The sequence below is a fragment of the Rhamphochromis sp. 'chilingali' genome, assembly GCF_963969265.1.
Source record: "Rhamphochromis sp. 'chilingali' genome assembly, chromosome: 6".
Classification (NCBI taxonomy): Eukaryota; Metazoa; Chordata; class Actinopteri; order Cichliformes; family Cichlidae; genus Rhamphochromis; species Rhamphochromis sp. 'chilingali'.
Window position 1 is genome coordinate 35,565,662 of NC_137933.1, and position 23,795 is coordinate 35,589,456.

The window sequence follows — 23,795 nt, forward strand, 5'->3', positions numbered from 1 at the left end:
TCGCTGTCCCCTAATTAGATGGGAGGGGAAGTGTTTCAAAACACAAGGCAAATAGTCGTACCTTATACGCAAACACAGAAACGAAACCAGCTCAGATACACTTTACACAGTTACAAGCATTAAAAAAAAAAAAGGACTGTAGTTGAAACGTTCGTAGATCCAACCTGAAGGAGTTTTTTTTTCTCTTTTTAATATATAGATATTGACTATATTACAACCACAAAGAGAAATAAGGAATAGCAGCTTCTTTCTGTACACGATGAATGTCTCCAACTGTAGAAAAGTTAGAAAAGTGACACAAACAACTGGTGTGTACATAAATGCTCTGCCCACAGAGAGATGTTGTAAAGGTTGGAGACCGATGACTAGCCTAAAAAAATACCTGTTCGAATACAACAACAAAGACGCCTCTGAACTCTGAGAACCCCGACTGAGAGACGTTGTACAACTCGTGTTTATGTTTGTTTTTCCCATTTACACTTTTTCCATCCGCAGTCCTCGCTTTGAGTTTGTTTGTTTTTTTAATTTTTAATTTTTTTTTGCTTCTTTATGGACTGTATTTGGCGGTTTAACCGTAATGGTACAGCACTTTGTGAAAAGATGTGGCTCAATTTCAGATAATTTCAAAGTCTATAATGTCAGATTTACTGTAGTGTAGCACTGTAGAGGGAAGGTAATATCCCTTTTATTTCAAAATAGTGCAGTAGCAGATTTGTTTTGCTTTAATTTTCAATGGAGTGTGTTGGAGAATTACAGGGCAAAACTGCAGAAGAGAGAATCTGACAAACAGTATAAATTTGGCAATAAATTTGGCAGAGTTGACCTTTCCCCCTCTGGTTGTTTGTTTCAGCGAGTTGGCTGTTGATCCGGCATTACGCTGACACTCAGCCTGCAGAGCAACCACACTACTGAACGACCGACGAGACATGCCAGTCACTCTTAAGAGTTTCTTCTTCATTAGATATGCTTAACGTTTTCACCATAATGCCCGTTCAAAAGCAAACAAAACGCCGCTCGTTTTATATAAAGGCCTATAGATTTTTCTTCTCCCATTTGTAAATACATATAAAAAAGTAACAAATGATGGATTATAAAATAAGTTCAGCCATAAAGAGAGAGAAAGAGATCTCACAAATTATTGATATTTTTCTTATTTGTAGTGTTTTTGATCTTCCCACTCGAGGGCAGTGTCACGTTGGACAGCCAGCTGGTAGAAACCAAAACTTTATGAAAAGGAAAAACAGAAAAAGAAGAACATGTTTGCTCGTCTTCCTGTAAGTCTCACTGAATGGTCACATCCAGCTAGTGGACCACGCGGTTTGCTGTATTTGATTTAAAAAACAAACAAAAAAAAATTCCCCAAAACAACAACAACAAAAAATTTTTTTATTCCATCCACTGAGATGTCCAGCAGATGGAAGGTTTGCAGTCTGGTGGGTTGTCCAATCAGCAGGCAGAGGACTGCGGGAGAGGCATGGCACGCTCATTTTTGCGTCCTCCATTCATGTGCGCGTATGGTGGCAGATCATCCAGAGACGGCCGCATTGTGACGCTCGAGCCCGTCCCGAGCCCCGCCCCCGCTGCGTGCCCCGCCCCCGACAGCCCATTAGCTGCTTGCTGGCTGGAGGGGTGCTTGTCCATGGCAGCTCTCGACGTGCAGGGAGAGGAAGGTGAGCTGGGAGCTAGCGATGGGCCAGGTGGTGCTTCTGAGCTTGGGGAAGGGGGCGTCTGTTGGGGAGCTGGAGTCTGCTGCAGTTGTGTCGATGACGGAACGTCCAGAGGAACATCTTCCATGTTGTCTAGCTTTTCCAGGTGGAGCTGCGGCGCATCGGGGGGCTTGTTATCGGCGCTGTAGAAGAAACTGACATCCCTGAAACACGGGTCCAGCTCATCCTTTATGCTGCTGATGATCTCAACAAAGGATGGACGCATCTTAGGATTGTACTGCCAACACATTCGCATCAGCTCAAACCTGCAAACACAAACACAAACACACACACACACACACACACACACACACACACACACACACACACACAAATAGGTCAGGTCAGTATTCAGCAACAACATGTCCTCCTGCAGTAATGACCCTATCCAGAGGAACTGTACTTTCCTACCAACAAACCAATATTTACTTTTGCCAAATGTTTGCTTTCTGTTGCTAAAATGGCTGTATGACCCTCGTGCACTCGCTTCTTGTTTATGAAGTGCTGAGCTGATGCTGCCTTCACATGCATCCAGCACAGAGAGCTCTGCAGCCAACCTGATTCTGACAAACAAATTTATGACTCAAGCAGTCATAACTTATCAAACTTACACTGCAGTTTGAGTGGATTAAAGAAGCATCTTAACTTGTTTTAGAGTTGCTGTAAGGTGGACTCCGCTATTTCTAAAATGGTCACTTAAAAAAAATTATACTAATAATTTACACCAATATTTATCTTCTTAGAATCAACGTTTTCTCTTGTGTTTACTGGTACCTGGTAGTATCAAACATGCTACTACAACCAGAAGGGGGCAGTAATGCACCTAAAAGTGTTTTTTTCAGAAGTGGCAGCTCCAGGATGTCAAACTGGGCCTGATTTTTATTTTGTAAAGCAAGAGATGAGGTCCGCTGCAAACCAAACAATTAGGACACAACACATCATTATTAATTAAGGAAGTGCACTAGTAAGACCGTATTTTCTAGATATGCTAATGAATAATATTATTTATAAAATTGTTGCTGTTAGGGAAGAGAGCAAACCCTGGGACTTCACATTTGTTCTCCGCATGACTTCACCATCTGATGCATCCTTCAGTGTTTTCTTGTTGGTTGCCAAATTTGTCTGTGACACTCATGACTCTTTTGATGTGGATTTATACTGCGGCTGTTTCACATTAAGAAGAAACACATCTTAAAGAACACAAGTTCACACACTGAAATATAGATGGGCTGTGAAGGCAATCAGTACTGCAGTTCAGCAAATCCAGAGACCACAGGCTGAAGGGCAGCAGTGCCCCTTCACTGAGCGGATAATTAAAATTAACCAGCAGAGAAGAGGAAAACAGACATGAGAGCATTTTATGTGAATGTGCAGTGTGGAGTTTGTGTGTCTTACAGCATATCGGGACAGTTCTGAGGTTTCTCCAGAAGCCCCCCCTCCATGACAAAACGGAGAACTTGTTCATTAGAGAGACCTTGGTAGGGCTGTTCTGCCAGAGTGGCAATCTCCCACAGCACAACCCCAAATGACCTGTATAGAGGGAAATGGGGAGGGGGGCAAAAAAGTGTGCTTTCCATTATCTTTATGACAATGATGACATATTTTTGGAAGCAGTATACACATAGAATGAAGTCACCATGTGTGTTTTCATGCGTCTGCTTACCAGACATCCGAGTTGGTGGTAAAGACTCCATCTTTCAGGGACTCGGGTGACATCCAACGTACGGGGAGCAAACCTTTACCACCTTTGCGGTAGTAATCTGTCTCATAGATGTCTCTGGTCATGCCAAAATCTACTCACACACACAAACACAAGCGCACACAGACCAAAAGTAAGAAAGTGAAGCAAAAAACAGTCACTTCATTCGATAGAAATGCTTTCAAATTTTTTCTGACTTCTTGGTGTAATTTGAGTGGGTTTGTATTTCATACGGTGGTGCTTTTTACTGGTATTATAACTCTTAAAACAGCATTACATTCACTGCCATCACTTAGGGTGTTTTCACACCTATGGTTTGTTTACTCTGGTCCGAATCAGTTAATCAGTTTGTAAACTTGTAGCTTTTCCCTGCAGTTTGGTTTGTTTTCACACAGAGAAAAATCCAAGTAAACTCTAAGCAAAGCAAAATGCATGACTACAACCCAGTCCCCTCATTGGCCAGAAGTTTCTGTGGATGGAAGCAACAAAAGCAAATACAGGAAGAAAGTGCTGTGTTCTGGACTATCAGAGAAGAAGGAGAATTTAAGCTCATGTCATGGCTAGCTGCTAGCCCGTACAGGCATTAACAGTGCCTTGCCCCATTCAGAATCCAAAGCATTTGTAGTTGGTTCGGATGGGGGTCGGATTACGTTCCCACCAACAACATAAAGCTCTGGAGTTCATTTGGAACTGCACTGAGACCACCTCCTCTAAAGGGTTTCAGCACAGTTGTTTTGGTTCGCTGCCGAGTGCTATTACTGTGCTAGCATCTGCACAAACGAACAGTTCAATTTAAACTGATTAAACACAGAAGATGTGACAACACCCTTAGACAGCACATCACATGAGCCTTAGACATTTTAACAAGGCACATCATTGTAGCTATAACTGTCTAGAAAATAGCTAATGATGCTAGTGGTGTGTTTTCTACTTTACTCTGTAATTGAGTTTACACTTAGTGAGCATACTTCCAGTGACAAGACTCATCCTTTACCTCCGATCTTAACAGTAAAGTCCTCGGCTACCATGCAGTTCCTGGCTGCCAGATCTCGGTGGACAAACTTGTTGGCGTTGAGGTAAGCCATGCCATCAGCAATCTGCCCTGCCATCTGAAGCATCTTCTTCAGAGGAGGGAGAGATAGGCTGGACCACTGTTGCTGGAGACATGAAGGAGAACAAGCGAACATGAATTATCTGACCCACAGGTGATACTCTCTCACTGCACTTAATTACAACATTGCATTACACTGGATAGAGATACAATTAAGTTACTATCATGCAAAAAACCCCTACTGATTAAATATTTAGCTTTGTTTTTATTCAGTACTCATTTTCTGTGGATCACTATGACGACAATTTACTACCTCTTTAGGTCGCAAGGAGCGCAAGTAACTTTTTAGATCTCCTCGGGTCATCAGTTCCATGATAACCAGCGTGGGCTGGCCCTGAGAGACCACTCCCAGGAGACGAACCTGCAACAAACATAGGATGATTCAAACACAGGTAACAAAGGGAACTGATGTAACCATGTGGCCATTTCTTCTTAACTAGTCAGAAAATATGAACTACCCTGATTTCTCCGTAAGATCTGAATTTATGTGAGCACATACCACATGATGACAATTGAACTCCTTCATGACGGAGGCTTCATTGAGGAACTCAATCCGCTCTCTCATGCTGGCCGACTCATTAACAGTCTTAATGGCAACACGCGTCTCTGGTTCGTCTTTGACCACACCTTTGGCTATGCCTTCGTACACCATGCCGAATGACCCTTGGCCAAGCTCCCGGCTCAAGGTGATCTTCTCCCGTGCCACTTCCCACTCATCTGGTACATACACTGCACAGAAAAAGGCATTTTTATGTTAGCAAAAGAAGCGTGATTACTTTCTGATGTGTGCTGCCTATCCACATCCAGTGTTAGCTATTTAACAAAGCAGACAGAGAGATAGTGATGTAAAGATTCAATCTTTCAAAAACACATTAGCTAGCCTCGCTCTAGTGGAGAGAGTCCAGCTGACAAATTATTAGTTATTACTGCAGTTGTTTTCTGGTTGATTGTGATTGTTGTACAAGTGTAATATATTTTCATGGCTTTAAATTAGTGATAAATTTGATAAAAACTGGCTGGCTTTGCTCCCTGGCACATTAATGTGCATAGGTTATAAATGTGATTTAAATTCCTATAGGTGTATGGTGGCTGAAGCTGAGGCAGTCTTATTAATAACCACCTGTTAGATTTCCATCTCAGCAGTGCTGATCACAGGTACTTATCAAATGTTTTGTTTTTCAACTAAAGGCCACTGAATGGACGGGAATGCTTAACTTCACTCACTTTCTGCTGCGCTGAAGTACTCTGGGTTCACTGAAGCGTACAGAACTCCATTTCCGAGCCGATCACTGTTCCTGACAAAAAAATAATAATAATTATTTATATATATATATATATATATATATATATATATATATATATATATATATATATATATATATATATATATATATATGTTTACAGACACAGAACAGGGAGCATGCATAAGGGTATAATCATGCACATCAATTTTTTTATTTTACAAAGAATACTAGTAAAATGCAACATTCACTGTTGACACAAGTGAACTTTTGCTTCAGATGCATTTACGCTCCCAGATATACTCGACATTTGTTAGGCATAACAGTGCCTGGATAGAGCAGGAGGCAGCAATGCACAGCTCTCTAGCACTTGATCTTCATACTAAGGAATGGACAGGTTAAAGACTGACTGATTTACAAACTAGAGAAGTTGTTGCAGTGCACGTGTGAAAACAAGTATTGTAGTATTTCAATTAGGAAACCTACTGTGGCTGGCTCAGAAAAAAGAAAAAAAGATTAATAGGCCCTAAAGTAAAATCACAGTATGACAGGTGTTGCTAATTTCTTCTGGAGACTCATTACTTCATATTACTTCAGGTTGTTTTGAGTTCAAATCATGCAAATTTATGATCTTCAGTTCTCTTCAGGATAATTTTGGTATTTCAACATAAACACTAAATATTATAACCCCACATACAACAGGGTGCCAATCACGTAACAGATGGAATTCTAGCTTTATTTGCCACTTAGTTTTATGGACTACAATTGGCAAAAGCATTTTTACTTTGGTTAGTGTGTTGGTTGAGTGACTGTGGATCACAGTGTGACCACACCACCCATTAGTACGTTGTTTAAGTGTTTATTTTGGGGAAGAAAAAGGAAGAAAAGTACATGCCCATATGCCTTTCATTTTGGTTTTTTTCCTGATACAGGGTCGCGTTTCTTTCGGGAAAAGTATGGCATTCTCTTTCTCAGGATAGAGCTTTCGTAGGTGACGAAACACTTCTTGTGCACAAACCTTTTCCTGTTGAGAACAACCATCACTCCAATCAGAAGGCAGATGAAGATGATGATGGAGATGGGAACGAAGATCATGGCGTAGAAGATATTTTCATATCCTGCTAGGTCGAACAGTTTGATTAATATCATTGGTAGTTTTGACGTCATTCAGTTAGAAAACAAAAAGGCACAACATTTTGTTTAAAAAAATGATGCAATCAACTCTAATGATGCATGATCGCATGCGTCTTACTTACGTTCAGCCACATAGAGATCCACAGTTTGTGTCCAGGAGCCATTGCCAGCCAGAGACGTGGCTCTCACTCTGACTGAGTAGTTTCCTGGACTGAGGTTGGACAGCCGAACGCCACGCTGGGCCCGATACATTTGACCAGATACACATTCATGCTTCTCAGTCTGACACACACACACACACACACACACACACACACACACACACACACACACACACACACACACACACACACACACACACACACACACACACACACACACACACACACACACACACACAGAAAAGAGAGCTTATTATGGAGTAAGTTTTACTAAATCCAAATCAAACATCCAAGGGCCTGCTGTTTTTAATTTGTACTGTGCAATAAATAGTAAGGACAGGGTTTAGGGTGCCAGACCCATTCTGCCTCAAGATGAATAAATAATAAGTCTCATGTCTGGTCAGTGGCGTATTTGATTGGTTAGCATGTACTTCTGAGACCCAGCGTTGCCACTGTTTTTATGGCGTTTCTAAAACTTAACTCCTGTTTGTTGGTTCAATCTGTTCTGCATTTAAAATGAGCACATTTTAACATGAGAACACTTCTGCATCACATTCTGTGTGTCAGAACTGACTTCCCAACATTTTCAGAGCATTAGGTTAAACTGAAATTCTGTGTTGTGCAGTGAAGACTAAAGGAATAGTGATCATTTGTTTTTCATTAAAGGGAAAATGAGAGATTATGGCGTTGACTTTGATACTTGCAAACGTGAAATGGCTCTAGCTAAATGACTGGCAGACAGACTGGGTAACATAAAAATCTCTTCTTTAAAGCTCATTTTTATAGACTTGCTTTGATGTCACATCCCTTTTTTGTTTTTCTTTTGTGTTTTTTGTTTGCTATTAGCATCTGTCCCTTTTGCTTTAATGTACTTTGTGAACTTCCTGCCAGTCTTAAAAGTTAGCAGTATTATAAGTATTACTTCAGATTAATCACTTCATACAGAGGAGAAGATGATCTACGAGCAAAAAGAATTCTGAATAAACTACTGAATTTACTGGAAACAAAGGCAGTTTGTCCTACCTCAGCACCCAGTTTAAACTTGATCTCATACATGAGGATAAGTCCGTTGGGACGAGGCGGCGTCGGCCAACGCAGAAACACCCAGTCCTCGTGGCCTTCCCAGGTCACTGGACCCGGGATGTCATCGGCTTTTTCTGGTAAAATCACAGCCAGAGTTTAATTACAATGGGTATCAAAGAAATCACAGCTTGGTCATGTGTGTCCCAGTTGCCTGTAATGTTTCAAAACAAATTGCTGACCTGCAGGCTTGGTTCTGGAGAAGACAAACTCCGCTGCGCTGCAACGTACGACCTGTCGATTGCACGCATGAACATCGATGCGGTAAACCGTAAAAGGCTGCAAGCCAGAGATCTGCAGCTCACGTTCTGTCACTGATTGCTCAATGAATTCAAATTCTTGGTCTGCCGGATCCTGTTCGGGGGTGCTGCTGTTGCCAGCGGCTTGAAGAGGAGGGGCAGTGCTACTGTTGCCGTGCAGGTGGTTGCGGCGGGAGTGAGTAGAGTTGGCGATGCCAAACAGATCTCTGCGGCGACGATCTGCTGGCCTGAAAAGTAGAGTCAGAGGAGAAATTCTAAGTGTGAAACAGGTGGATTTTAAGTGACATTAAGCCCAACCTGAGTGCAATTTTTCATACTTTGGAGCAAGATGTGAAATACTGCGGTAAACCACAAGACGCTGAAACCTGTCTGTCTCCTTTGTTGTTTACTTCTTAGCTCTTTAGGTTTGTGCTGATTCCAGAGTTACTGGAATACTTTGCTCAAACTTGACGTTTTAAGTGATCTGTTTTGTTTTTGTTGCCACTTGGCTTTTGGTTCAGCAGCTCTGATGAAGCATGGTAGGAACACTGTAAACAGAATTACTGAACAGCTCAGTTAATTTTCTAGTTACTAAACTCTTACAGGCAAAGCACACAGTACGTGCCGAAATGTGATATATCAGACCCACTAACACAGCTGAGCAACAAGAGATTACCAAGTAGTTTCCCGCATGTGCCTTTATTTCATAATATTTCATTGGATGGAATACCAGACAATGTTATTGCCAAGGTTTTGTCTCAACCAGAATGAAATATAGACACCTTTTAAATGGCTTTTGAAAATGTATCCTCAATTATATTTCGTCTAACACCAAGAAAGAAATGTTTTCTTTGGCTAATTATAGTTAAACAGTTCCAGCCAATCCATAAAAGACTCTGGTAGGCGTGTAATGATCACATCAGCAGAGTTTACAGATACTGTCCCATTCATGTTGGTTTGCACACATCTGTTAAAGGTAAGCTCAAAACTAAGTGCAGAAAATATGATGACACTTGATGTTTATCTTTAGATGGAAGTACACAAATCCCTTTATTCTGGCCTGGCAAAACACACCAAGAACTAATTATTCCCAATGGACTTGCACATGTGTGTTGAGACATAAAGAAATAATGTGATGCAGATGTCCGAAGTGCAATGCAGCAGGGTGACTACCTATCACTAACCAAATCAAACAGAAGCTGAGCCACTATGCAGGGAAATGAAGAAAAAGTAAATACATTTGTAGGGAAATTTCAAGAAGGATAAAAAAAATTATAAAGACTGAATTATCACTCCTCATTAGGCTTGTAACTGCTATGCATAATTATACTGTATAATGACTAAAGACCAAAGGAAGAAACTGATCTCTAACCTGAAAAATTACTCAAATTGTGCATGCATAGATATTTGGTTAGTTCACATAGGGGTAAAAATCAAGTTAAATGTTGCCGTAGCTACACAACGGCTGTGCCACATGGAGAAATAACGATCTTGGGTTAATCACCTTGGTGTGAAAATGGAGTTGTGCAGGAAGTTTTCAAAGACTTTTCGGTAAGAGGCGTCAGCAGCTTCAGCCTCCAGGTCTTCCACTGATTTGGGGCAGGGACAACAGCCTTTACCTGCCCCATCTGGATTTAGTTTAGTTGGCTTTGTCTCCTCTTCCTGGTCTCCCACCCCTATGGCAGCGATCCTAATGGGAATCTTCAACTCTGCAGGAGAAAGAGAAAGATTTGTAGTCCGTTTGTGACTTAATTATTAGCAGCAGGGGTGGCAATGGAAGTTTATGCCTGTGTGTGTGTGTACCTTTGGAGCAATAATTGTGCTGATAGAGCTCTCGGTCTTCCGCTTGCTGCTGCCATCTTACCAAGTAGTACGTCTGGTTGCCATTCGCTGAGACAGGGGGCGACCAGCGTACCACCAGTTGAGTGGATGAGTTGGAGTACGCTCGCACATCCTGAGGCATGGAGGGTGCTGAGAAGCACAGAGGCATAAACTGATTTCTAACAACTTTTGAGTAAACTCTTTTCTCCTTCAGGCTGCCAGTGCAGATGTGATCGTCTGACATCACAGTGCTGCTATGTCTTTACACTGCAGCTGGACTTATTTAAAGCAGCCTTCCATTTCATCTAATTACTGCAGTATATTACAGTTTGTTTAAATCAGATTTTCTCCATCTCTTTGACTTGCAGCTGTGTTTATTTCAAACAGTCTTCCTCTCCATCTCCTTACAGTATGTTTGGATAAAATCCAGAAATGCTTTAATTCTGACAGAGAAATAATCCACTTCTATTTGCAAAACAAGTAACAACTAAGCATATGCTGTACGGTGGTTTTAAGGTATACCAAACCATTTAGTATAAAAATATACTTCAAGGATATGATTTTCAGTAACATCACAGTTGTTTGCTACTTTTGTTAAACTAATAAGGGAAATAAAGCAGTTGCTAATTCAAACCACCAGAGGTCAGTGACAGTATGGCAGCAGCCAAACAGTAAGGCCAGAAAGCCAGCTGAAAACTGCTATGCATTGGTGGGGATACAGTAATGCCCCTTTGGGATTGTTTAGACCGAACGATAGAGGGGAGTCGAACAACACATATAAAGCTACAATGCAGTGGTGGTGAAAACATGGCCACAGCAGGATACCTGCAATTCTGCAACTAAAGATATGGACAAGGTAAATATGGTTTTTTTGACTGATTAGTTTACGATTAGCTTTGGCACTAAAACCAAATGATGAATCTTTATTTTTGGGTTGGGTTAAACGGCACCAGTTGTAGTTTGCACGGTTGCCTCATGGCAAGAAGCTTCCTGGTTAGATTGTGCTGTTTGCTTGTGTTCCCTGTGCGCATGTTGGTTCTCCCTGCATATTCTGGTTTCCTCCTACAGTCCAAAGACGTACGTGTTAGATTAATCGGCGATTCTAAATTGATCGTAGGAATTAATGGTTGTGTGTCACTCTGTGCTGGCCTTAGGATGGACTGGTGACCTGTCCAGGGTGTACACTGCCCTGGACAGATGGTTTTGAAATAGATAACACACTGAAGAATAAAGCAGTATATGAACGTGTGGGTGAAAATGGGGTTTGCAGTGTCTAGCACTGAGAAGTTAATAACACCAGAAAAGTGCTACATAAATGTCATTTTATTTAAATTTCCTTCCCATTTCAGCTGCTTATGTTGAATGAAAACAAAGGCATTACTTGGGGATATTTAGTGTCGGCTTAGTCAAACAACAATTTTGCTCTTTAACTCCCTGGTTATTCTAACGAACAAAAAAGTACTTTCTCCACTTTTAGAGAGAAGAAAGTACAGACTGTAAGAGACTAACTTTTGATCTGTGCTGTTGTGGTGTTTACCTGAGGGGCTGGTGCGGATGTAGACCACCTTGCTCTTGGCTCCTGGCATGTGTCTATCCTCCACTGTGAGTGTGATAGCTTTAACAAAGATAGCATATTGTGTCCACGGCTTCAGGTTGGACAGAAGAACTCCAGGATCTGACTCCTTGTCAGGCCTCAGCTCCACATCCACCATATTCCAGCTGTTGGAGCCACAGCCATCCTGTCCCTCAAACTCTGTGATGTTCTGGTAGGGCCTGGAAGAAAAGGGCGAATTATTAATTTATTACTGTACATCTATTTAATTCATGTGTTTTGTATTACACAAATGAAGAATGTCAGCAAAACACAAAAATCTCATCTTCCTCAAAATAATAGTTAACACAGACAGAAAGACCACATTTCCATCGTGTTTTTTACTTTGCTGTATTTGTTTGTTGCCTGGCCCACCATTTTTAATACATCATGTCTTTGCATCAGTTTTTCCCCTCATTCGTCTGCAACGATTTAACACTTAAATGTCCACTTAAAGTCAGCTCCTAATATTCGCCCAATAGTTGTGGCTGGAAAACCATTAAGTGAGATTTCCTATTGCTGATTCTCTGGACATTTGTGAAACTACGTACCAAGTTAATATAAAACTTGATTAAAGTAAAATTTCCTGTATTTAAAGTCCTGTTAATGTTTCTGAAACCTAACCTCTGACAGTTAACTTAAAACATGTTGGCTGATAAAGTGGTGGGATTAAGATTCAGCTCAGTAACACTCAGCCTGCAGATAAACTAAAATAAACAAAAAACATACGCTTCCTTGTAGTAGACAATGAAGCTGATGAGGTCTCTGTAGTCAGGGGGCCGGTAGCGCTGCCATGTCAGCTTGATCCTTGTGCTGCTGGTGCTGTTAGACTTAAATTTCAGAATAGTGCTTTCACCTATGGAGGGAGCAAAGAGGGGGGGAAAAGCGCTTCAGTATGTGTGCATTAATATGCAGCAATTAGTGTTGACAGAGTGGCGCAGTAAATACTGACATAAGAAGCAGAACAGCATCACGCTCAAAAGAGGTGTTTGCAAACTTCTAGTAAACTAGAGTAACTTCAGCACATGAACTGGACATAGCAATTTAAATGTTTGTGGTTTTCAAACTGAAGCTCATTTTGACCCTTACAGCTGGCTCTGTCGCCGTTGTTTCGGAAATCACTCTCATCAAAGCGGGCCTGGATGCCTGTTTTGTTCCACATTTTGCGGATCTCGGACATGCACAGCTTAGGGTTGGCTCTGAAGTACAGCTTTCCTGTTTTGATGGTCAGATTGTGCTGCTTCCAGTCCCAAAGATACTGTAACTGTTGGTTGTCGAATGCAGAGAAGGCATACATGCTAGAGGGCAGAAAGAGGAGGAGATGAATGGATTACAGTCATCAATATGCTGCTTCGTTCTACATTCATTCGTGTATGTTTATCTATGAGTGTATTGTGTGTATAGTGATTCATGCTAGGCTGAGAGCCAACTTTCCCACCAAGGTTAAGGCCTTATTTTCAGCACGTAATGGAAAACTACACAACATATCCACTAGCGACTTGTCTATTAGGGGAAGCTATGCTAATTGAACAAAATGTAGCTATTTTACTCTTCTCGGTAGATCTCTCTTCTAGCTGGAGGTTTAATGACCCAGTTAGACAGCAGAGGGACTGCTTGACAGCAGGATAAAAATCACCTGGCAAATCCGATTAACCAGGGGCTGACATTTTTTTGTGTGCTGGAGAGGAGGTTTTTTTTATGATTCTCTGGGTAACACCCAGACATCAAGGAATGACTGTAATGTGGGCCTTGGGACAGTAAGATTCCTGTGAACACAAACAGATGGAGGAGGGAAACGAAGGCCTCTCAATGACCCTGAGAGAACCTTTCCTGGGACTGTTGGAGGTTATACCTCATTCACAAACAAATAACAAACAACTGCACTTGTTCAAGTTTTGTTTAACTTTTTTCACTAAAGATTGAACATCTTGAGGATGTTGGATCACATCATTCTTATATATTAGCTGAAAATGTAGTTACTCAAGAGTTGTGTTTGTTGAGCACTAATTTTTTGTGGTTCCTAGAGTTTTCAAAAGTAAAATGAGAGAGAGAGAACCACTTTTACCTTTACCTTACACTATAAAGCACCTTGAGGCAATGTTTACTGTGAAGTGGCACTAAACTAATAAAACAGAATTGAATAAATGAATAGAACTAATTAATATTCAGGTGAATCCTTGAGAAAAGTACATGAGAAGAAATGAGCTCAGAGTGTCCCAATGCACAAACATCCGTCTCCACTGTAAGGCATTGAGATTAAAACCTTGGCTGTATGTTTATCCACGTAGAGAAGTGTGTGTGTTCTTACTCTTCATGGAGGTTTTCTCCATCGATGTATCTCAGGCTCCGAAGGAATGCAAGGGAGCTCAGTGTGTGCGAGTGTATGATCCGTACGTAACCAGTCACCCTTTGGATCAGACCTGTGAAACTTTCCAGCTCTGCCACCATGTTATCTAAACACACAGACCGTCACAAACACATTCATTTATCTATTGATGCATTTTACCCTTTAGTACTTCATTGCTGGCTTAAAGAGGACTTATTATCATTTTATGCATTTCCTGTCATATATATGCTGTTACAATGATGGATGCTAATTTTTAAACATGGCTAAAATTTCAGTATGTGTACAAGCAATCACCATGAGTGAAAACTATGAAATATAAAATGGGCTAAATGCTCCATTTCAGACGGTTGACTCTATACTGTGTGAAAGTAAGCAGATATATGTAATATGTTTATCTTAGGCACATGGCCAGGACTTATTCCTGGAACAAAATGGACCTTCAGACATATGACTAAACAAGTGTGTTTCATCCAAAAGGTCTGTAGAACCTAATTAACAGAGGTATCAACATTTTCCTGTCATTTCTGGCCATATGATAATCATAAATGCATTAAGCTTGAGAACATTAAGCCCCGCTTACAAAAAACAAACCTGGTTATTTTTCTTTGTTTAAAGTTTAAAACTGCTTTGGAGTGTGTCAGCATTTTTCATATGGGTTAAACCCTGAGACTCTGGCTGTGAGCACAAAAGCTCCACCCACCTACTATTTACAAACCTTCTATTTATGAAGAGAAGCCAATAAGAGCAAAGGTAGCTTAAAGGTAGGGACAGGGGAACTGAACCAGGTTGTTTCAGTCAGTAGATTAAATCACAGGCTGCACAAAGGCCCAAGAGGAGACAAATAAGGATTATTTTGAACTGGAAATTACATTGTTACTGTAAAATAATGTTATTATAGAACCATTTTTAAACTGTTGTAATCCATGACGACAGCTTTCCTGAATGCACAATGAAATATATTCACATTGTTGAGTTCTCATGTGACTTTCTCAAGTAGCAAAATCTGTGATAACTTCTTTTTGCGTCTGATTTAACGGTGTGAATATAACAGATCTTCATAATGTTCTACACCAGCTCCTCAGGCCTCCCTCACAAAGAAATGCGAGTATTAACAGTCGTATTGCTGTGTTACACCGCAGTACTTACGGCCTCTGCGGATGTTGATTTGCAGGTGGCCTTTGATAACAGTGCAGCCTTTGAGAGATTGAGCAGCAGTCATGGAGTCGATGACCTTCCCATCACATACTTTATCACACAGACCATCACAAGCTGTGCAAAACATACTGGAGACAGACAGAGAGAAAGGCAGGAGACAGTGAATGTACAGCGTCGTTCTTGACAGGCATCTATTTGCCAAACTGGTTTAGCGGGGTTTTCTTTCTTTCTTTTTTAAAATTTCTGTCCCTGAAAGATTTGACGTCAACATTTCACAGAAGCAGCCAAAGCATGTCTAGGTGAAATTCCTCGGCATGCTTAACGGCCTTCACTATTTGGAAGGCCATACAGAGACTATGATGGAGCTAAATTCAATATTAGCAAAGCAACAATAAGCAACAATAAGGAGGGTGTTAAACCAGGCTAAATTCAGGTTGAACAGCAGCTCACCTGTTTGGTGCAGCACGTGTGTACCCAGATGGACATTCAGGCATGCACTCTCCTCCATGGATAACGTATCTGTCAAGGTCGGTAAATTGGGCTTTGGAGCAAAGCTCGGCACTGATGCAGCTCCAGCCCTCGAACTTGTAGGTGCCTGGGGGGCAGTCAGCCATGCAGCGGCCTTGGTAATAGTAATGCACACATGCAGTACATGCTGTGTCACTATCGGGGACTGTGCAGCTGCCCAGACACTGAGGGTGGCAGCACTCGCCGTCTGCTGTGCACGCTCGCAGTGCACACTTCTCTGGGCACCCCACTGTGGAGACAGAAAGAAAGGGGGGTATTTTAGTCAGACAATTTCCCCCAGAAAATAATAAAAACAATAAAAAAACAAAACAAAACATCAGAACATGACATTAATTTTAGGTACATAGCCTGTAGTTAAAAATTGATTTTCTGCTTTTCAAGAATTCAAAGCACTTTTCAGTGTTTCCTCATACACCTATCCACACAAACTCAAATACATGATGGCAGTGCTGCTGTGCTATCATCATCTTGCTCAAAGGCACTCTGGCCTATGGAGAGGCTGAGGTTCCAACAGCAAACGAGTTGAGTTGATAACATGTTCTATTACTCGAGCCCCAGTGGTCATTTAGTAAAGATGACTACAGATTTAACTGCTCCCTTATACGTTTCCTATGTGAATGTTTTGCACAGATGATGCACATGTAGGTTTGCTGCAGCAGGAAAGATAATCTCACCCTGAAGGCAGACCAAAAAGGTTTTCAAATTTCCAGGTTGTAGCACAATCGTAGAGTGCCATGTGCCATTATTATTTACCTGGCACACTTAAAGAACAACGTAAATCTTTTAATCAACATGAAACAAAAAAGCAAACAAACTTCTTAACAAACAATTGTGAAGAAGAAGAAGAAGACCTCATTAAAACCTCAGCCTGGTTTAAAAGCCAAAAAATAAACACTGTGTTTTAAATAACTTTTAAAATAACTCCAGATGTGAAGGGGGAGTGTGTACCACCATTTAGGAGCAGCTACTGCAAAAGGCCAATATCCTCTATGTTTTAATTTGGACTTTTAAAAATATTTTTGTTTAATATTCTACCGTCACACCATTCAAAATGTAATATTTCGCCCTTAATACCACTACAAACAAGTTAAAATTTTGGAGCAAACAACAACACTGATTTATTCCCACTGATGCAAATCCATATTTAACAACCAAACAGAGCTTGCAGTGAACCTAAAACCATAACACATAAATATAACCAGACAGCCTTCAGTGTGAACATGCCTCTGTTATGACACTACTGGCTTCAGTTCTGAACAAATTATTTGCATTTACCAGTGAATGACTGACAATGCATGCATGCACACCCGCCCAGATTAAAGCTTTTAAATACACCAAGAGCCACATATGAGGTACTCATGCAAGCTGCTTCATATCCAACCAACCACATTTGAATTTTTGTTTTCTTAGTCTTACTATTATAAAAGGCAACCCAACCATGGGGAGCCACAAGCCAGTGTACTCTTCATGCATGTCTCGATCTTGGAAAAATGGGCATTGTTGTGTGAGGAAGAGCATCTACTGTAAAATCTTTGCCAAATCAAACACACAGATTACGAAGAACAAGATTTCCATATAAGATAAGTTGGGGTGACAGAGGAGGACGCTAAGGATAGGGTAAGATTGAGACAGACGATCCACTGTGGCGATCCTTTAAGGAGCAGCCAAAGGAAGTAGTCGTGGTAGTAGTAGTATTCTTAAAATTACAGAATAATGATAATTATAGAATTCTAAAAAGGTGCTTCAGCTGTGCTTTCCTCCCTGATCCACTCCGGATTTTCCAGCCAACAGAGCTACAAATAACTCGTCCAGTTGCTGTGGTGTTCCTCTAAATAAGAGGATATTGTAACTGATGACAGGAAAAAGTGACTGAGGAGTTCCAGAAGAAAAACACCATATTGACATACATATAGAGAGCAGCCACATCTCGTCATGGCCTTTGTCTCTGCAGCGGGGGAATTTAAATGAAGCGTGATAGACAACAAAACACCAAGGCAGCTTATTTGACTAGCTGACACATACCTTTCACCATCACCATCACGCAGCTGAGCAGCAGCAGCCTTTAACCCACCTTTACTGTCGGCAGCTCACTGCTTCAACATGACATAAGCTGATTGGCTCAAACTGACTCTAAACAGTAACGTGTCTGCCACAGAAACAAACACTAACTGCTATGGAAACACTGTAAATCCCTGCTTGAAATTATTTGGTTGTGTGTCCTTTGAGGCATAAACAAAGGGACAGTGATTTCTGAAGCCAAAGAAACTGTAATTTTGATTGTGTCATCCACATAGGTTAGCCAGAGGCTGTTTAAACCAGCACCAAACAACACAAAGCTATAAGAAATGATGTGTTGTTTATAGAATGCTGAGCGATAAAACACTGGAACACGTTTCAACATGCTGCCTCCACCAACTCTGTCAAACAAACCAAAGACAACAGGCCAGAGCAGATGCGTATGGCTACTCCCCTTTATTTATATTTCAACGATTTATCCACAGAGACTTGTTATATTATATTGAAAGATCTGGACACACAGTATATAGCATTACAAGACAGATCGTAGTGGATGATAGCACAGACTAAAACACAAAAGAAAGATTGAACAGATGGTTTTAACCTGTTTATGTTTGTGCTTAAAGAATAAAGATTAGGAAGTTTGTGTTTGGTTCAGGGGTTAATGCTGCATTAATACAATTTCTGAACAACTCTAAGACACTAAAAAGCAGCAACTTACAAAAGCATACCCAAACTGCTGTATTTATTAACTGTTAATCTGCTTTTGATTTTCTTTAAGTATAAGTAGCAGAAAGAATAGCAAAGGTATTCAGGAAAGAGGAAATCAACCAGTACAGGTCGGCTTTTCTGCTTTAATATGATTAAAAACAGAGTGCCATAGTAATTGACAAAATTGTTTATTTTTATTTTTAGATGATCAACCAATCAATTCATTTGACCTTTGGTGCATTTCAATTTCACATTTGAAATGCACCAAAACTACATTTCAACTGTGAAATTACATTCACTTTGGCACTACCTATTGGTTTGTGAAGTCGTGTTTTAAAGCCTCAACACTAACAGACCTGGTACATAAGATGCCTTCATAAAGTGCATTACACATCATTGCTGTATGTCCACGTATTGCTATCCACCCCTTATAGTGACAGCTACAGTGATTCAGAAATGGTTGTCATGAGGGAGTTTAAGTCCATTTTAAAGGAACGAGAGGATAACTCTTTCAGTCAGTGTGACCGTTTTAATGATCAGTTGTTGTATATTTTTCACATGTTTGTACTCGTTTGTATGGACCGTTGTATTTTTTAATTGTTATGTTGTTATGTGTTGTTTGTGTTTTGATTTTTACTGCCATGATGCCAGAGATTTGAATCTCTGAGATTTGCCTGGATAAATAGAGGATTAATAATAAAACATCCAAAAGTGTGGGGGCACTGAAAGACCGGCAGCTCTGCATACAGCAGGAGAGAGGAGGGAGACACTGGAGAATTTATTTACCACGTTCAGAAAGGAAGTACCTTATGCAAAGAGCACTGAATCTTAGATCACATTGTTTAAATGCAATGATAAAAGAGTCAGTCTTCCTTACATGAACATTTAAAACTGTATTAGAGCAAGCTGTTTATTTGTATGTATAAAAGCAGTTAAGAGGCACAGTAGCCTAATATGATGTATTAGATAAAGAGTATTAGGTGTTTCTACAGTAAAGGTAGGGGTCGTTAAAGCAGATGGTCCGGCATATTTGATTTGACACAGATTTTACGCATGATGCTCTTCTTGACATAAATCTTCCATTTATCCAAGCTTGGGACGTTCACTAGTAGTACACTAGCTTGTAACCTCCTGAGGCTCGTTTCTCCTCCCAGAATCTAACCAGAGGTCCTTTGCATGCAAAGCAAATGCATTAATCACTACACCAAGCATACACAACTATTCCATGGTATTGAGGACCTGCAGATGATGACCAGGCTTTAAAAAGGTTTTGTTCCAGGGTGAAAACCTGCTTATTTTTATTAGAAAGTCGGACATTTTACCGTAATAGTCTATAGGGAGTGACTCACTTTTGGAGCCAGCTTTAAGTGGCTGCTGGAGGAACTGCAATTCTGCATTTGCTTCATTTTTCAGTTCCAGATGCTGCTGCTTGGTTTTTAGATTAGATTAGATGAAACTTTATTAATCCCTCAGGTGCGTTCCCCCGGGAAATTCAGTAATTTCCATTCAGTTTCAACACGTTTAAACATGAATATCACATCTATTTTTGTTTACAGAATTAGAAATGCGAGACAGAAACAACCAAAAAAAACAAAAAACAAAACAAACAAAAAAACAACAACAACAGTGACCTACAACTTGCAAAAGCTGCCAACTATTTGTTGTTCAGTTTTGTGATTATGATTTTTACCCTTAACACTACTACCGTTTGCATAATTTGCAAATCCTGCATGACCAAATATTGAATACTGACACCATCTAATACAGAAACCTTTCAGTACACTTGCATAGCAAATTCCTAATTATAATGTTAACTAGGGCTGTTCGATATAACGATATATATCGGAGGACGATATGAAAACGTCTATCGTTTCATTTTACGCTATCGTTTGTTTCGTGGTGTCGCAAAATCAACTGTTTACGGCAATATTTTTTCATGGTTTTGATGGTCACTGTATAATTTCCTGAAGTTCTCTCTTCCTCTTATATTTAATATAAGCACACTACAGACAGACAAGCCATTGTTTTTATGCGTTGTCGTTAGCAACAACGACGGTAAAACCATCGCGGGGCTCCGCCGTCCGCATGTTTATTTTCCACATAAACCTTTCACAACAAAGCTGAAGATCCTGTTGAGATTTTCCAAAATAAATGGAATCACGTGAAATAGAATGCAGAGTGTTTACGCATGAGAAGCTAAAAAGAGCCGTCAGGTGTTAAAAAAAATAAAGCTTAGAACAGGCTTTCCCCGCAGCACACCGTGTAATAAATACTCAAAGAAAATTGAGGCTGTTTCAACTTATGCAACACTCGACTCCAGGTACACGACGCCCAGCTGAAAACACTTCACACAAGTCGACTGGCCCGAGATTCACAGAATTAGCTGAAAATGTAAAATTTTTGTGATATATATCGTTATCGGGATGATAAATGTCTTATATCGGGATATGAGATTTTGGTCATATCGCACAGCCCTGATGTTAACTTCAAATCAAAAATCAACTACAGAATCCATTTGTCAGTTATTTTAAGTATCACTGGCTAATTTTTCTTATTTGTCATTTACAGGAACACAGGAAGTTCCTGAAAACTGCTGTCTTTCCCCGATTGGCCAGTGACCATGAGATGACCTTCTAGTAGGGCTGGGCGATATGACCCAAAATTCATATCTCGATATTTTTTAGCTGGATGGAGATATAAGATATATATCTCGATATATATTTTTTTAAGCCATAAAGTAAGAACAAAAAGAGAGTTCTTAGTCAAAGCTGTGTCCCAGATGTCACACAGGCACTTTTATTAACATACAGCACAGATGTACATGAAAAATTACTCAAAATTAAATTATGAGCATTCATTAAATAATCATGCCCCATAAATAAAAGAAAACAAGGTTGTTTTTGTGCTAAACAAAGAGCTCACAATTGTGCAGTCAAAATGTAAACTAAAAGACGCTGAGCGTAATAACAAAGACAGACAGATTTCACAGCAGCTCTATTTCCAAGTTTTACTGCGTGACTGACAGCCTGGAGTTTGAAATCCGCTTCATAACCACGTCTCTTACAGGTGCCATTTATGGTCCTTATACACACACAGTACGGTAATATTACGTTGAAGCACAGTACGTATCACTCCGCGAAGCTCTTCGGTAGCCGTAATGCGCCGACAATCTATCAAGCGGTGCAGCTCCGTAGTTTACCAAAGTCGTACTCAAACATTTGTGACAGATTGCTGAGCGCCGTGTACCACATAAAATCGGTTCGCGGCCATCAAGCACAACCAGAATTCATACATAAGGCGCGCTATCAACTTTTGAGAGAATGAAAGGATTTTAGGGTTAGCGCTGTTAGCTCGTTAGCATGTTTAGCTCGTTAGCACGTTGACGCCGTCCAGCCCCACGCATGGGGCGATGCGCAGTAACTCGTTAACGGAGATTTGCCGTGTCCGTCTTGTCGCTGCCTGCACGTGAAGCGATGGGGTAGGAGGGGGAGTTGTCTTCAGTGAAGGCGAGGCGGAGTAACGTTGCGTAGAGACAAAAGTAGACGAAAGAGAGGCAAACTTGCGGCTCCACAACTATAATTATAACGTAACATAGACTATATCGATATAAAGGATATTGTCACATCTTATATCTCGTATAAAAAAAATATCGATATGTTTTAAAAACTCGATATATCGCCCAGCTCTACCTTCTAGCCCATCTCCCAACTGACACAAAAGCCAATCAGAACCTTCAGACTGTGTGGTCCCACCAACCATTCAGCAGGCTGTTTGTGCTCAGCAGGAGGAAACGAGCGCTGCATTTCACAGGCACAAAATGTTCTTTCTCTGCTCACAGCGTCTGCCAGTCCCCGAAAACTCCATCTTGCCCTCTGACCTCTTACAATGGGGTGATGTGAGCTGGAAAGGTGTAATTCTGAAATGCAATAATGTACAGCCTGAGGTCCACTGAGGGTTGGGTGAAAAAAAGAGAGAGTCTCTGCTTAAAGTTTGACTCAAGCTGGGGCTTTTTGCATGCAAACCCCTGAACACAACTCCCTGACTGACCAGTGGCGGGAGGTGGAGAGGTCAGTGGGTGCATACAGTAATGCAGATCAGCATTCAGCTGGACATCTGCAACATAAAGCTTCTCACTTTCAATCCCCCTTACTACACTTTTAGAGACAGGTTGATGCAGCGCTGCAGCACAAGGCAAGGAAAAGGAAACAGGAAGAGAATGAAAACGAGAAAGCGTAAAGGAAAGAAAGAAAAACTGCAGGAGGAGGAAGAGATGGGAGCAAGGTACAGAGTGTGAAGAAGTGAAGTGGTGAAGTGAAGTAGAAAAGGAAGGAATTTAAGATGGAAATGAAGATGTATATTGCATCTTTTTCACACACACATACACACGTAATGCAGCGTCTGTAATCTACACACCACAAATTAACAGATGAGGAAATGAGATCAAGTTTTTCAGCTACAATTTACAGATGTCCTCTAAACACATCACAAGCAGGCAACCATTTTGAAAGCTAAAAGGATCAACTCTATTGCGATTTTTCTGTTGCTGTCCAGAACCAGTGGGCTGAGAGGGGCAGCTTTCTTTGGACCCACTCACCCAAACAACAGGAGAAGGGAAGTTGTTGGTCAGTAAATCAAAACGAGAGAGAGGGGGAAAAAATAAAATAAAATGTCCTGCTATCTTGTGTGAAGCAATTTGAGTTTCAGATCACCAGAGAACAATTAATCTTCAAAAATTCCTACCATTTTTAAGCATTATAATTTGTTTTATTTATTAATCTTTTTTTCTATCCAACATTAACACGATCCCAAAACATCAGTGATGTAGTAGTTAATGCAGAAACAAAACAAGCCAAAACAATTATTGTAAGGTGGGAAGTACAGAAAAAAGGTGATAAGTTTTCTTGTCATTGGTTGATTATGTTGCACAAATTAATGAGTTAAAATCTACTGAGAACAACAAACATGACCTTGACTCTGTGCAAAATTAAATTTCAGTTCATCTAATGATTATTGTGTCAAAGCCTGTCTAACAAAAAAACCGTACACCAAGTAGCCATTCTTGCAAATTATGCACTGTTGGATGACAGATATCTTGCTATCGCCTGAGCTCTTTAGTCCTTCAGTCAAAAGAGCCAGAGAAGATCGAAATGTGATTTTACTTCAAAGTTTTGTTTGGGTTTTTTTTCCTGAATGCAATGTTGGTGATCTACTCTAAACATTTAGCAGACTATTAAAACAAACACTTGAGTTCTTGG

The 23,795-nt window shown here is 40.5% G+C and overlaps 1 protein-coding gene across 1 annotated transcript in view; it reads right to left on the reverse strand.

Annotated features, from left to right (window-relative positions):
- Positions 1-349: 349 nt before the first annotated feature.
- The window catches only part of LOC308398148 (insulin-like growth factor 1 receptor), a 61,266-nt gene continuing 37,820 nt past the window's right edge, over positions 350-23,795 (reverse strand). The window contains exons 3-21 of the mRNA XM_080884604.1: positions 15,736-16,042; positions 15,277-15,413; positions 14,092-14,236; positions 12,873-13,081; positions 12,513-12,639; positions 11,730-11,965; positions 10,175-10,342; positions 9,876-10,080; positions 8,315-8,619; positions 8,076-8,209; positions 7,014-7,173; positions 6,776-6,875; positions 5,741-5,811; positions 5,016-5,245; positions 4,770-4,877; positions 4,400-4,562; positions 3,370-3,499; positions 3,102-3,236; positions 350-1,972 (exon numbers count right to left, since the gene is read on the reverse strand). Coding sequence (XP_080740730.1) covers positions 1,447-1,972; positions 3,102-3,236; positions 3,370-3,499; positions 4,400-4,562; positions 4,770-4,877; positions 5,016-5,245; positions 5,741-5,811; positions 6,776-6,875; positions 7,014-7,173; positions 8,076-8,209; positions 8,315-8,619; positions 9,876-10,080; positions 10,175-10,342; positions 11,730-11,965; positions 12,513-12,639; positions 12,873-13,081; positions 14,092-14,236; positions 15,277-15,413; positions 15,736-16,042 — 3,596 coding nt within the window. The 3' untranslated portion in view covers positions 350-1,446. The remainder of the gene's footprint in view (positions 1,973-3,101; positions 3,237-3,369; positions 3,500-4,399; positions 4,563-4,769; positions 4,878-5,015; positions 5,246-5,740; positions 5,812-6,775; positions 6,876-7,013; positions 7,174-8,075; positions 8,210-8,314; positions 8,620-9,875; positions 10,081-10,174; positions 10,343-11,729; positions 11,966-12,512; positions 12,640-12,872; positions 13,082-14,091; positions 14,237-15,276; positions 15,414-15,735; positions 16,043-23,795) is intronic.